Raw genomic sequence first — 14,362 nt, 5'->3', positions numbered from 1 at the left:
CACCATGCGCAATGCCAAGCGTCAGCTGGAGAGTGGTGTAAATCTCGCCGCCATTGGACTCAGGAGCAGTGGAAACGTGTTCTCCGGAGTGATGAATCACGCTTTACAATCTGTCAGTCCGAAGGACAATTTGGGTTTGGCAGATGCCAGGAGAACGCTACCTGCCCCAATGCATAGTGCCAACTGTAAAGTTTTGTGGAGGAGGAATAATAGTCTGGGGCTGTTTTTCATGGTTTGGGCTAGGCCCCTTAGTTCCAGTGAAGGGGATATCTTAACGCTGCAGCATACAATGACATTCTAGACGATTCTGTGCTTCCAACTTTGTTGCAAACAGTTTGGGGATGGCCCTTTCCTGTTTCAGCATGACAATGCCCCCGTGCACAAAGGGAGGTCCATACAGAAATGGTTTGTCGAGATCGGTGTGGAAGAACTTGACTGGCCTGCACAGAGCCCTGACCTCAACCCCATCGAACATCTTTGGGATGAATTGGAATGCCGACTGCGAACCAGGCCTAATCGCCCAACATCAGTGCCCCACCTCACTAATGCTTGTGGCTGAATGGAAGCAAGTCCCCACAGCAATGTTCCAACATCTAGTGGAAAATCTTCCCAGAAGAGTGGAGGCTGTTATAGCAGCAAAGGGGGGAACAACTCCATATTAATGCCATGATTGCGGAATTAGATGTTCGACAAGCAGGTGTCCACATACTTTTGGTAATGTAGTGTATGTCCCAAATGGTACACTATTCCCTATAGAGCACATTACTTTTGACCAGAGCCCTATGGGCCCCTGGTCAAAAGTAGTGCACTATATAGGGAATTGTGTGCCATTTGGTATGCAACCCCAGTCTATAGATGCTCCTCAGAAGTGATCCTGAGTGAGGCGATGGCCTTGGTGCAGGTCTGAAGACCCTCTTCCTGCTTAGGGTCCCTGACCGTGAGGACAGAGACAGGGTCTTTCTCCTCCTCAGAGTCCCAGGGTGTCTGGTAGGGGGACGGCCTCTCCCTTTCCCGTTCCTTCTCCTGCTGCTGGGCTACTGAGTCCTCTGCACCTGGGCCCGCTACGCAGACAGATCCCTCCTTAGTGCTGTCCTGGTGTTGCTCAGTCTTCTGAGGGGACAGGGCTGACAGATGGGTCCGGTCAGAGCTGCAGGAGGGCAAAGTGCGCAGTACCTGGATCCCCCCGATAGGGACCATGGGGAGAAGAGTTCGAGCCTGCTGCTGGGAGTGTAGGGGAAGGTGGCTGAGGAGGTTCTGATGGGTACAACTGGAGCTGGAGGGACCAGGCAGGCTGGGGGGCATGCTTCTCCTCTGATCCTAAAAACAACAAGTTATAGTGACTACCAGAAGACAGTTTTCTACAGTTTTAATGCAGGGACTCCAATGGTGGAAAAAACATTAATAAAGGTTTTATATCAAGAATACTAACAACCCAGCTGACAAAGATGGTTGAAATGAAGTCAGTGCAACTAGTTTTGCATGGACAAGCATACTAGTCAATCTAGTCAATTACATACCAAATCCATTTCAATGGCTCCTCCCTTGTGGACCAGTTCAGCCTTGGCTTGCTGCCTGGTTTTATCGCCAGACCCTCTCTGTTGTGAGCCCCCTCTACGTGGAGACACAGCCCTCAGCACCACCCTCTGTCTGCCCCGGGCCGATGGCTCCCTCCTCCCAGCCAGGTCCACTCCGCCTGTGGACAGGGGCCTCTCCATGCAGACCGGGGAGAGGTGCTGGATGGGGGTGAGGTTGGGGGAGCTGGGCCTCAGCTGGGAGGTGTCCCATCGAGGTGAGGAGCGACCCCGGGGGGAGAGGTCTCTACGGGGTGATGGGTAGCAGAGCCGGGAGGGGGACGGTTCCCTCAGAGGGGACTCCCAGCCAGGGGACAGCAGACAGGTGTGGTCGAAGAACAGACAACCCTGGTCAGGAGACAGCATGGCCAGGCTACAGTCCTCATCCACAAGCCTCTCTCTCTCACTCTGCTCCTTGTCCAGGCTGGAGGCCAAGACAGTCCTCCGGTCTGGCCCTGTCCTCCTGCCTGAGATGGAGGGATGGGGATGGACATCGATGCCAGGCACGATGGAGTTGGTGAGGCAGCTGGGGAGAGAACGGAAGGTACTGAGGGTACAGCCATGGAGAGCTGACGACACACTCTGGGTGACCGACAGAGAGGCTATGCCACAGGGCTGAGGGCTGGTGCTCCGAGAGCGGATCTTTGGAGTGGAGCCACCGTCGTAGTCATCATCGTCATCTTCGTCGATGTCATCTATCTCTTCATCCATGCCATCGGAGTCGTCTGCATCTGAGAACTGGTGTTTGGCTGAGCTCAAGACCCCGGTCTTCGAGTGTTGTTGGACGTCATCTGTATTGTTTGAAAGAACAGAAAAAAGAAAGACAAAGGATATATCAAATTCCTTTCTGTCATTAATTCTGTGGAACATCAATTGCTATTTCAAACAGTTACCATGGATGACACAATCAGTGTTAAATATCTGAATAATTCATATTAGGGAGTAAAGTATAGTATCCTGGTCATTGGTCAATATTTTACCAGATTCATGTGTCTCTGTATCATCCACTATGACTGACACCCCAAGCTCAAGACACTTCTTCATGTGAGCCTTTGACTTCATATGCTTGGTCAGGTTTCCTGTAGGACAACAAACATTTAAAGATTCATCTTGTTGAGCTTATTATATTCATTACCATTCAATTGTACCTTTTTGGAAATAAATGTTCCTGTTGTCATCAATCAATCAAATGTATAAATCCCTTTTTAAATCAGCAGTTGTCACAAAGTGCTTTTATACCTCTTGTTTCATTCATTTCAATGGAATAAAAAGAAGGGATACCCACCTTTTGTTTTGAAAGCGAAGTTGCAGACCCTGCAAACGTAGGGTCTGACGTCAGTGTGGGTGCGTATATGTTTCTTTAGCATACTAGGTTTCTTACAGCGGATGCCACACTCCTCACAAATATACTTTCCTCGGCCTCTGCCCCTCACGTACACATAGTCCTCATTGGACTTGAACCTGAGGGAGGAAAACAATCCTTAATGTGATGTTCTATAAGTAGCTTTAGACATGCAAGGTAAGTGAAAAAATACAGTACCAGTCAAAGGTTTGGACACACCTACTCATTCAAGGGTTTTTCTTTATTTTTACTATTTTCTACATTGTAGAATAATAGTGAAGACATCAAAACTATTAAATAACACATATGGAATCATGTAGTAACCAAAAAAGTGTTAAACAAATCAAAATATATTTTATATTTGAGATTCTTCAAAGTAGCCACCCTTTGCCTTGATGACAGCTTTGCACACTCTTGGCATTCTCTCAACCAGCTTCATGAGGAATGATTTTCCAACAGTCTTGAAGGAGTTCCCACATATGCTGAGCACTTGTTGGTTGCTTTTCCTTCACTCTGCGGTCCAACTCATCCCAAACAATCTCAATTGGGTTGAGATCGGGTGATTGTGGAGACCAGGTCATCTGATGCAGCACTCCATCACTCTCCTTCTTGGTCAAATAGCCCTTACACCGCCTGGATGTGTGTTTTGGGTCATTGTCCTGTTGAAAAACAAATGATAGTCCCACTAAGCACAAACCAGATGGGATGGCATATCGCTGCAGAATGCTGTGGTAGCCATGCTGGTTAAGTGTGCCTTGAATTCTAAATAAATCACAGAAAGTGTCACCATCAAAGCACCCCCACACCATAACACCTCCTCATCCATGCTTTACGGTGGGAAATACACATGCAGAGATTATCCGTTCACCCACACCGCGTCTCACAAAGCCACGGCGGTTGGAACCAAAAATCTCACATTTGGACTCGTCAGACCAAAGGACAGATTTCCACCGGTCTAATGTCCATTGCTCGTGTTTCTTGGCCCAAGCAAGTCTCTTCCTCTTATTGGTGTATTTTAGTAGTGGTTTCTTTGCAGCAATTCGACCATGAAGGCCTGATTCACACAGTCTCCTCTGAACAGTTGATGTTGAGATGTGTCTGTCACTTGAACTCTGTGAAGAATTTATTTGGGCTGCAATCTGAGGCTGGTAACTCTAATGAATAAATCCTCTGCAGCAGAGGTAACTCTGGGTCTTCCATTCCTGTGGCAGTCCTCATGAGAGCCAGTTTCATCATAGGACTTCATGGTTTTTGCGACTGCACTTGAAATTTTCCGGATTGACTGACCTTCATGTCTTAAAGTAATGATGGACTGTTGTTTCTCTTTGCTAATTTGACCTGTTCTTGCCATAATATGGACTTGGTATTTTTTCAAATAGGGCTATCTTCTGTATACCACCCCTACGTTATCACAACACAACTGACAGGCTCAAACGCAATAAGGAGTGAAATTCCACAAATTAACTTTTAACAAGGCACACCTGTTAATTCAAATGCTATTTGACCAAGAAGGAGAGTGATGGAGTGCTGCATCAGATGACCTGGTCTCCACAATCACCCGACCTCAACCCAATTGAGATGGTTTGGGATGAGATGGACCGCAGAGTGAAGGAAAAGCAGCCAACAAGTGCTCAGCATATCTGGGAACTCCTTCAAGACTGTTGGAAAATCATTCCTCATGAAGCTGGTTGAGAGAATGCCAAGAGTGTGCAGAGCTGTCATCAAGGCAAAGGGTGGCTACTTTGAAAAATCTCAAATATAAAATATATTTTGATTTGTTTAACACTTTTTTGGTTACTACATGATTCCATATGTGTTATTTCATAGTTTTGATGTCTTCACTATTATTCTACAATGTAGAAAATAGTAAAAATAAAGAAAAACCCTTGAATGAGTAGGTACAGTGAGGGACAAAAGTATTTGATCCCCTGCTGATTTTGTACGTTTGCCCAGTGACAAAGAAATTATCAGTCTATAATTTTAATGGTAGGTTTATTTGACCAGTGAGAGACAGAATAACAACAACAAAATCCAGAAAAACGTATGTCAAAAATGTTATAAATTGATTTGCATTTTAATGAGGGAAATAGGTATTTGACCCCCTCTCAATCAGAAAGATTTCTGGCTCCCAGGTGTCTTTTATAGAGGTAACGAGCTGAGATTAGGAGCACACTCTTAAAGGGAGTACCTGTATAAAAGACACCTGTCCACAGAAGCAATCAATCATCAGATTCGAAACTCTCCACCATGGCCAAGACCAAAGAGCTCTCCAAGGATGTCAGGGACAAGATTGTAGGCTGGAATGGGCTACAAGACCATCGGCAAGCAGCTTGGTGAGAAGGTGACAACAGTTCGTGCGATTATTCGCAAATGAAAGAAACACAAAAGGCCTGTCAATCTCCCTCGTCCTGGGGCTCCATGCAAGATCTGACCTCGTGGAGTTGCAATGATCATGAGAACGGTGAGGAATCAGTCCAGAACTACACGGGAGGATCTTGTCAATGATCTCAAGGCAGCTGGGACCATAGTCACCAAGAAAACAATTGGTAACACACAACGCCGTGAAGGACTGAAATCCTGCAGCGCCCGCAAGGTCCCCCTGCTCAAGAAAGCACATATCCAGGCCCGTCTGAAGTTTGCCAATGAACATCTGAATGATTCAGAAGAGAACTGGGTGAAAGTGTTGTGGTCAAATGAGACCAAAATCGAGGTCTTTGGCATCAACTCAACTCGCCGTGTTTGGAGGAGGAGGAATGCTGCCTATGACCCCAAGAACACCATCCTCACGTCAAACATGGAGGTGGAAACATTATGCTTTGGGGGTGTTTTTCTGCTAAGGGGACAGGACAACTTCACCGCATCAAAGGGACGATGGACGGGGCCATGTACCGTCAAATTTTGGGTGAGAACCTCCTTCCCTCAGTCAGGGCATTGAAAATGGGTCGTGGATGGGTATTCCAGCATGACAATGACCCAAAACACACAGCCAAGGCAACAAAGGAGTGGCTCAAGAAGAAGCACATTAAGGTCCTGGAGTGGCCTAGCCAGTCTCCAGACCTTAATCCCATAGAAAATCTCTGGAGGGAGCTGAAGATTCGAGTTGCCAAACGTCAGCCTCGAAACCTTAATGACTTGGAGAAGATCTGCAAAGAGGAGTGGGACAAAATCCCTCCTGAGATGTGTGCAAATCTGGTGGCCAACTATATGAAACGTCTGACCTCTGTGATTGCCAACAAGGGTTTTGCCACCAAGTACTAAGTAATGTTTTGCAGAGGGGTCAAATACTTATTTCCCTCATTAAAATGCAAATCAATTTCTAACATTTTTGACATGCGTTTTTCTGGATTTTTTTGTTGTTATTCTGTCTCTCGCTGTTCAAATAAACCTACCATTAAAATTATAGACTGATCATGTCTTTGTCAGTGGGCAAACGTACAAAATCAGCAGGGGATCAAATACTTTTTTCCCTCACTGTATGTCCAAACTTTTGACTGGTACTGTATATTTAATCTAATTCCAGGTCTCCCTTGGGAAAGAGGTCTTCTGACCACAATAGGACTACCGGGTTAAATAATTTGTACCACCAGGCGTTACCCCTATATAAAACATGTACACATTACGAACTAACATTATAAGTAATATTCTATTGCTTAATGTGATAGTATCATAACTGACCCTCCTTCAAAGATTTTGATCTGGGTTGGTGTTAGCACTGCTGTTTGTTTCGAGGAGACCTCCATGTCTTTCCAGTCCTCCTTCGCTGCTTTTACCCTGCAGCTGGCATCCTTCACTTTCCTTCCATAGGAGATCACATCCATCTCTTTGAGCTCCGGTTTGCTCTGTAGCTAAATTAGATAGATTAATAAACATGATTTTTTTTGGTAATTTGTACCCCCTTTTTCTCCCCAATTTCGTGAGTACGATCTTGTCTCATCGCTGCAACTCCCCAATGGGCTCGGGAGAGGCGAAAGTCGAGTCATGCGTCCTCCGAAACATGACCCGCCAAACCGCGCTTCTTAACATCCGCTCGCTTAACCCGGAAGCCAGCCGCACCAATGTGTCGGAGGAAACACCGTTCAACATAAGAGCCTTCAGGCGCCCGGCCTGCCACAAGGAGTCACTAGAGCGTGATGAGCCAAGTAAAGCCCCCCCAGCAAAACCCTCCCCTAACCCAGACGACGCTGGGCCAATTGTGCGCCGCACTATGGGACTCCCAGTCACGGCCGGTAATGATACAGCCTGGGATCGAACCCCAGGCTGTAGTACATTTACATTTTAGTCATTTAGCAGACGCTCTTATCCAGAGCGACTTACAGTTAGTGAGTGCATACATTTCTTTTTTCTTTTTCATACTGGCCCCCCGTGGGAATCGAACCCACAACCCTGGCGTTGCAAACGCCATGCTCTACCAACTGAGCTACATCCCTGCCGGCCATTCCCTCCCCTACCCTGGACGACGCTGGGCCAATTGTGCGCCGCCCCATGGGTCTCCCGGTCGCGGCCGGCTACGACAGAGCCTGGATTCGAACCAGGATCTCTAGTGACGCCGCAACACTGCGATGCAGTGCCTTAGACCGCTGCGACACTCGGAGGCCAAGAATAAACATTCTGTTAACATGCAGTTTAGATATGTTTAGGTAATGCAGTTCAGTAATACAGGATAATAACAATGTAATATTGTTACAATATTAGATGATATGTTTATGATGTAACTTGAGTCAAGGATTGTAAACATACACTACCTGTCAAAGCTTTAAGAACACCTACTCATTCAAGGGTTTTTCTTTATTTTTACTATTTTCTACATTGTAGAATAATAGTGAATACATCAAAACTATGAAATAACACATATGGAATCATGTAGTAACCAAAAATATGTTAAACAAATCAAAATATATTTTATATTTTAGATTCTTCAAATAGCCACCCTTTGCCTTGATGACAGCTTTGCACACTCTTGGCATTCTCTCAACGAGCTTCACCTGGAATACTTTTCCAACAGTCTTGAAAGAGTTCCCACATATTCTGAGCACTTGTTGGCATCTTTTCCTTCACTCTGCGGTCCGACTCATTCCAAACTATCTCAATTTGGTTGAGGTCGGGGGATTGTGGAGGCCAGGTCAGCTGATGCAGCACTCCATCACTCTCCTTCTTGGTCAAATAGCCCTTACACAGCCTGGAGGTGTGTTGGGTCATTGTCCTGTTGAAAAACAAATGATAGTCCCACTAAGCCCAAACCAGATGGGATGGCGTATCGCTGCAGAATGCTGTGGTAGCCATGCTGGTTAAGTGTGCCTTGAATTCTAAATAAATCACAGACAGTGTCACCAGCAAAGCACCCCCACACCATAACACCTCCTGATGGACTGTCGTTTCTCTGATTATTTGAGCTGTTCTTGCCATAATATGGACTTGGTCTTTTACCAAACAGGGCTATCTTCTGTATACCCCCCCTACCTTGTCACAACACAACTGATTGGCTCAAACGCAATAAGAAGTTAAGAAATTCCACAAATTAACTTTTAAGAAGGCACACCTGTTAATTTAAATGCATTCCAGGTGACTACCTCATGAAGCTGGTTGAGATAATGCCAAGAGTGTGCAAAGCTGTCATCAAGGCAAAGGGTGGCTATTTGAAGAATATCAAATATATTAGGATTTGTTTAACACTTTTTTGGTTACTACATGATTCCATATGTGTTATTTCATAGTTTTGATGTCTTCATTATTATTCTACAATGTAGAAAATAGTAAAAATAAAGAAAAACCCTTGAATGAGTAGGTGTTCTAAAACTTTTGACCGGTAGTGTACATTCAATATAGAAATGCAAGGGTGATTTGGACAAAATAATTAATTAACAATAAAGGTTCTCACCAGCTCAAACCTCTGCTTGGAGGAGACCAGTTTCCCAGTCCCAGGTTGGTACATGGCAGCCATGGTGTACACCCATGTGTTAGTCTTCTGTTTGGAGCAGAGCAGAGCCAGGGTTGCACTGGTGTTGAGGTTAGGAGGGTTGGGGTTATGGGAACTGACGCACCACATAGTGTACACAGAGGACATAGGAGAGGTGTAGTGAGTGCTGTTTGGCTTGGTGTAGTTCAGATAGCACCAACTCACACCTGTCGTTGTGCGAAGACTTGGAAACTGAGATATCAGTTTGGTGTTTTCACCGTCAGAGATGAGGATGCCCTGACCTTTGACTAACTGCACCAGCATGTCCATATGTGCCTTGCTGTCCATGCCAGACTCTTTGAAATCATTTAGAGAAAGCAGAGAGGGTGGATGTAGGCTTGTTTCGGTTGGGGAGCTATCCATATGGGAATGAGGACATTCTGACCCTTGTTGCTGAGGTGAGCTGAAGCTTCCACTTGCTGGCTCGTCTTGAGAATGAAGTGAGGATGGCACAGACAAAGAGGATATAGAAGGAAGGCCTGACAGTGATGCTCCCTGGTTGGTGTCACTTTTAAACTCTGTCTTTAAACTGTACTTGCTCTCTTCGGTCACATTACAATTCCCTAACTCTACAGCACCCAACTCCTCCACTATCTCACCGTACATTTTCTCTTCTTTGACGCGTTTCTGCTGTTTTACCTCCATTAACAGGTCCAAGCTGCTGGCTGGCGATAGCATGCGCTTGTTGGATCCACCACTGGATCCACAGTTGGTGGTGGAGATAGTCCTGGAGGTCAGGGAGAGAGGGATGCCTGTCTTGAGCTTAGCTGGTGACATATCTAGAACTTGAACCTGGGCTGGGTTGGTCAACAGTCCTCGGGGGTGTCCTAATAATGCTTTAGATGCATCTAAATTTGTGGATAAATGTGCAAAGTGAGAAGTGAGAGAGTTTTCATATGGATCATATACAACCTGTGACACAGTGGTGTACGTAATGCTACCGTAAGACGGCACGTGAGTCTGTATTCTAACAGGAACTAGGAGACCGGAGTGTGGTGGCTGAGGGGCAAACATTGGCAGAGACTGAGAGAGCAGAGCAGTGGCTGAGAACGACAGGGCATTTCTGAAGTACTGAGGAAGAATATTTAGCGGAAGGACTGGATGTGTAAATTCAGGGTCAACATTCAAGGACGCCTGTCTTACCAAGTTACTCCGTCTGGGTTCTGAGTAACTGGCGCCGAGTTCCGCATGTCTAACTTTGGCCATTGGAGAGAGACTGCCGTAGTCAAACGATACACTGCGGACCTCTGGGAGCTCTCTACGCTGAGAGTTGCACGCTGCCTGTTCTGAAGAGGAGCGTCTCATTTCATGTTGTTGACGCTGGTTCAGGACAGAGAGGGAGTGGCCGCTTCCTGGCACAGATAAGAACTCCAACGCTTTTCCAAACTCATCCTGTCTAGCAGCCGGGGAAGCTGGCTTGGGGATAAGCTCTCGCTCTCTCTCTTCTCGGTCAAACGAGAAGGTGGAGCAGTAGGATAGGTTGCTGTCCTGACTGGGGCTTCGGGAGAGGCTCGTACAGGTCGATCCAAAGCTAGACTCACCAGAGGAGTGCTCCAAGTCAGCTAAGCGCAGTCTCTTCTTCTTTGGAGGGAGTTTTTCTGGAGGGAATTGAGACAGAGTTTCACTTCTTTGAGGCCATTGGAACTCCTCTACATGTCTATCGGGCTCCTTCGCCTTCACCTGTTTTACCTCAGCTGCTTTCTCTTTCTCTGGACTGTCAGGTTCTACAGTCACCCTGATCTCTGGGACCTGTATGTTGGACTGACGGACTAGCTTAGGTGTCATTTGATATGATTGATCTAACAATCTACTGTCACTCAACTGGTGTGCAAAGATCTCAGTCCTTTTACGCATCTCACGAGTTTCGGTTTGCTCCACCACTTTCATTGAGGAAGGCTTTTCCTGTCTCTGGTAGTTGTAAGACTCGTCAGAGTGAGACCTGCTTAGGGAGTTTGTGTGTTGAATCACAGAGATGACATTACCTAAAGTTCTCCTCTCTGTGGTGTCTTCCCACATTTCCATGTCCAGTCTATTCTGTGTATGCACGCTTTGGGCATGTCCTTTCACTGAAGGAGTAGTGGTTAGAGCACCTTGAGAGGCTTGCTTTGAATCATTGTCCCTCATCTCTTCAGAGTGGCCATAGTCTGTGTGATACTGGCCTCCTACATCTTCCTCCTCCCTAACACATTTTTCCTTCCGTCGTTTCCTCGTCGCACATTCCGTCTCTACTCCAAGGTTGGAAATATCAGAGATGTTTCCATAGTGGTCAGGAAGTTCTGTGTTTCCATCATGTGCAGAGTGTTCAAAGGCAGCCTGTCTCCTAAGTCTCCTAATACCTCCAGGGGACGCCCTCTCATCAAAGGAGTGGCTGCCTCGCAGGCCTTGTGGCATGTCCAGACACGCAGCCGAGGACGTGGGCATCGAGTTGCTCCGCACCAGCTGTCCAGAATCAGAGAGCTCTAGTTGAGCCTCCTTAATTCCTTCCCTTGTAAATGAACGTGTGTTTATTCTAATCGATTCAATCATTGATTCCTTTTCTTGTGTGAATACACGGGAAACACCTCGCTCCGAAGACTTACGATCACTTATTAAGTCTGTAGTGCAAGTCACAACAGTTATGGCCTGTTTCGGGTTCGGTTTGTAACACTTCCCAAACATAATCTCTTGATAGGACTTTGCATTTGTGTTGGGAGGACCACTGGTTTGGTGTTCTGCGCTCTCAGAGCGTGAGAAGTAGCCTGAGTCTGTGCTGCTTTTGCTTCCCTGGCTAGGCAGGGAGAGAGATGTGTCAGTGTCACTGCTCCTTTTCTCTGAGAGCCGGAGTGCCAGTCTCTGCTTGATGGCGCTAGATTGAATTGCACGGCTGACCTGAGAAACAGCTGGAGCTTGAGCACCATTGATCTCTGGGAGACTGGATGAACGCTCCTCAGATAATGTTGATGTAACTCCCTGTTTCTGGGCAATGAGATTCAGTACTTTTACAGCAGTGGTGCTATCTGGTTCCTCGACTGATACAGAGTCCAAGAGCGATGAATCGTCCTCATCCGTGTCAGAGCTCTGCTCAGTATCAGAGTATAACTCTCCTTCTCCTTCTAAAGATCCCTGGTCCTCCATGTTGGCATTGTAAGAACCCAGTTCTGAAATTGCCACTGTCCCAGCTTTGACAGAGTGAGCATGAGATTTTCTGTGTTTGTATAAATTGCTCTTGGTTTTGAAAGAGAAGCCGCAGGGAACGCAGGGGTAGGGTCGCTCCCCAGTATGTGAGCGGATATGCTTTTTAAGTACGCTGGGTTTGGCACATGCCCTCCCACAATAATCACAAACATACTTCCCAGGCCTCTGCTGCTGTTTCTGCTCCATCTTACTACACACGTCCTTGGATAGCTCCTCTATCCCTGACTGGGAACAGTGTTGGAGAGACTTAGGTAAACTGGGGGAGCTCCTCTGAAGAGAGGGCCCTGCACAGCTTCCATGGGATAGTGGCAGCGCAGAAACCAAGTGATCTGCCGTTTTCTGTCTAGCAAAGGGAACGGTCTGTCTCTCCTGTGGTGGATACGAGGTTAATACATTGTAATGAGGATGACTGGAGGGTTGATCCTGTAATTGGCGTAGTGATTTCCCTTCTAATGGTCTTAGTTTCCCTGAGTCAGACCTTTCTGTTGAACCACATGTGGTTCTACTCTGGTCCTCCTCAGGTTGTGGGCATAAGTGCCTCCCCTCCCCCTCAGAATCAGCCGTAGGGGTTATTTTAGTTTGGGCAGTCATAGGCTCTGGTGCTGCCCACTTTCTCTGTGTAACTGTCTTTTCCAGACCCTCTTTAGAGCCTTTCACCTCTGCAGTAGTTTCTAGTGACTCCATGACGATTCCAATGTCACCTTCCTCGTCAGGGTTGATATCCAACAGACAATAATGTCTGTTATGTAAATGTAGTAATATATGGAGAGAAAGTGTCATCTGAAAGAAATCAGAAAACTGAAATTATTATTAGTGCATACCTCAAAATATTACATCAAGGACACCCATGCATTATCCCTACCAAAGACAGAATACAAGATTAATCAGTAGATGCAAAAATAGCTTACTTACAAAAATACTGTACTTTATTTGCAAACCCCTTCCTCCCAACAAGAAACAAAAAACAGGTCATATAAACATTTGTCAAATGATTTCTTTCCAGACAGTATCATAACCTCACAAATTCATTTTCCAAAATAGTTACTTCCTCAAATAAACTTGGTACATAATGACCAGTGTTCACACCAGGAAAGAAGAATCAGGCTCTTTACTAGACTCTCTCAAATACTGTTACCTCATATTACTGCTGGCCGGTGCACTACAATCACAATGTGTGTGTGTGTGCATACTGTATGTGTGTGCACTTGGACTCTAAACTCATCAAAGATACTGGATGTGCGTACTGTAGATTATCCTGTCCTATATCTCAGCTCCATACCATGGGGCTACCTGGGTCTATGAGCTATTACACTACGCCTGCATCCCAAATGTCATCCTATCCCTTATATAGTGCACTACTTTTGGCCAGGGCCCATAGAATGGGATGTAATCTTGTCCTATACCTCAGCAATATACAATGGGGTCGGGTATGTAATCTTGTCCTATACCTCAGCTCTATACCATGGGGCTCCATGGTATGCTGGGTCTCAGAGGGAACATCATTCTCATCTTCTCAGTATCAAAGGCTGTGTGCTCTTTAACAAGGTTATGTAAGATTATCTGGTTCAAATCCACTGAGCTACACTTAATTAGGACATTCTATGAGCGACGCTCTCTCTTTTTGTTACTTCCTACTGCACTCTTTCTCTCTTTCTCTATTCGTTACAACCATCCTAGTATTTTCTCTCTCCATTACATCCTATTGTACTCTCTCCAGGCTCAGACCGGAGAGATGATACAAATCCAAGGTGACTCAAGATGCAGAGATAACACATGCATTAAATCAAAGAGGCTGCGCATATACTGCAAGAATGTCCAATTAATATTCGAATGGGAAGTGCTTTATCCACCCACTTGACATAGGGCTAAAGACTACAGTTATCAGATAGAGTTTTGCATTCCTCGCTTAGACAGACAGACCAAAGAGGAGAATCCAGTATATACTGTGTACTGTAAAAGGTGGCTTTTTGGAACATTCTACGAGAGAAGGTTTCCAGAGGTAACCAAAGTGGCATGTCACTCAGGGCAGAGGTGACAACATTGTAAGCCTTGAGAGGGAGGGTACAGGGGATCTATCTATCCTCAAGGTCGTTCTGACCTCATAGCTGTGTATTTTTCCATCCTTCCCAACTAAAGCAATAAGAGGAGGAACTACAAGTGCCGGGTGTCAGGGAGATAAGCCTGCCTCACTGAAACAATTCATACCTCCCCTCTGAAACTACACCCCAGAGAGAGAGAGAGGAAAGGGAACAGACACTTTAGTATGTACACTTCCCAACCTCTTTTAAGTCTATATATTCCTCATGTAGGTAAAGCTAACGG

General features: G+C 45.9%; 1 protein-coding gene across 1 annotated transcript; it reads right to left on the bottom strand.

Annotated features, from left to right (window-relative positions):
* Window positions 1–849: 849 nt before the first annotated feature.
* On the bottom strand, window positions 850–12,724 carry LOC311145501 (transcription factor HIVEP2-like; the record flags this gene model as incomplete). The annotated part of the gene is made up of 6 exons (XM_084181755.1): window positions 850–1,317; window positions 1,518–2,362; window positions 2,552–2,650; window positions 2,857–3,032; window positions 6,589–6,758; window positions 8,789–12,724. 6 exons carry the CDS (start codon window positions 12,722–12,724, stop codon window positions 850–852), a joined length of 5,694 nt encoding a protein of 1,897 aa, XP_084037881.1.
* Window positions 12,725–14,362: the final 1,638 nt, after the last annotated feature.

The sequence above is a fragment of the Coregonus lavaretus genome (assembly GCF_964263955.1).
Source record: "Coregonus lavaretus genome assembly, chromosome: 18".
Lineage (NCBI taxonomy): Eukaryota > Metazoa > Chordata > Actinopteri > Salmoniformes > Salmonidae > Coregonus > Coregonus lavaretus.
Note: the sequence above shows the minus strand (reverse complement) of the source record. Positions and strands in the feature narration are given on the sequence as shown.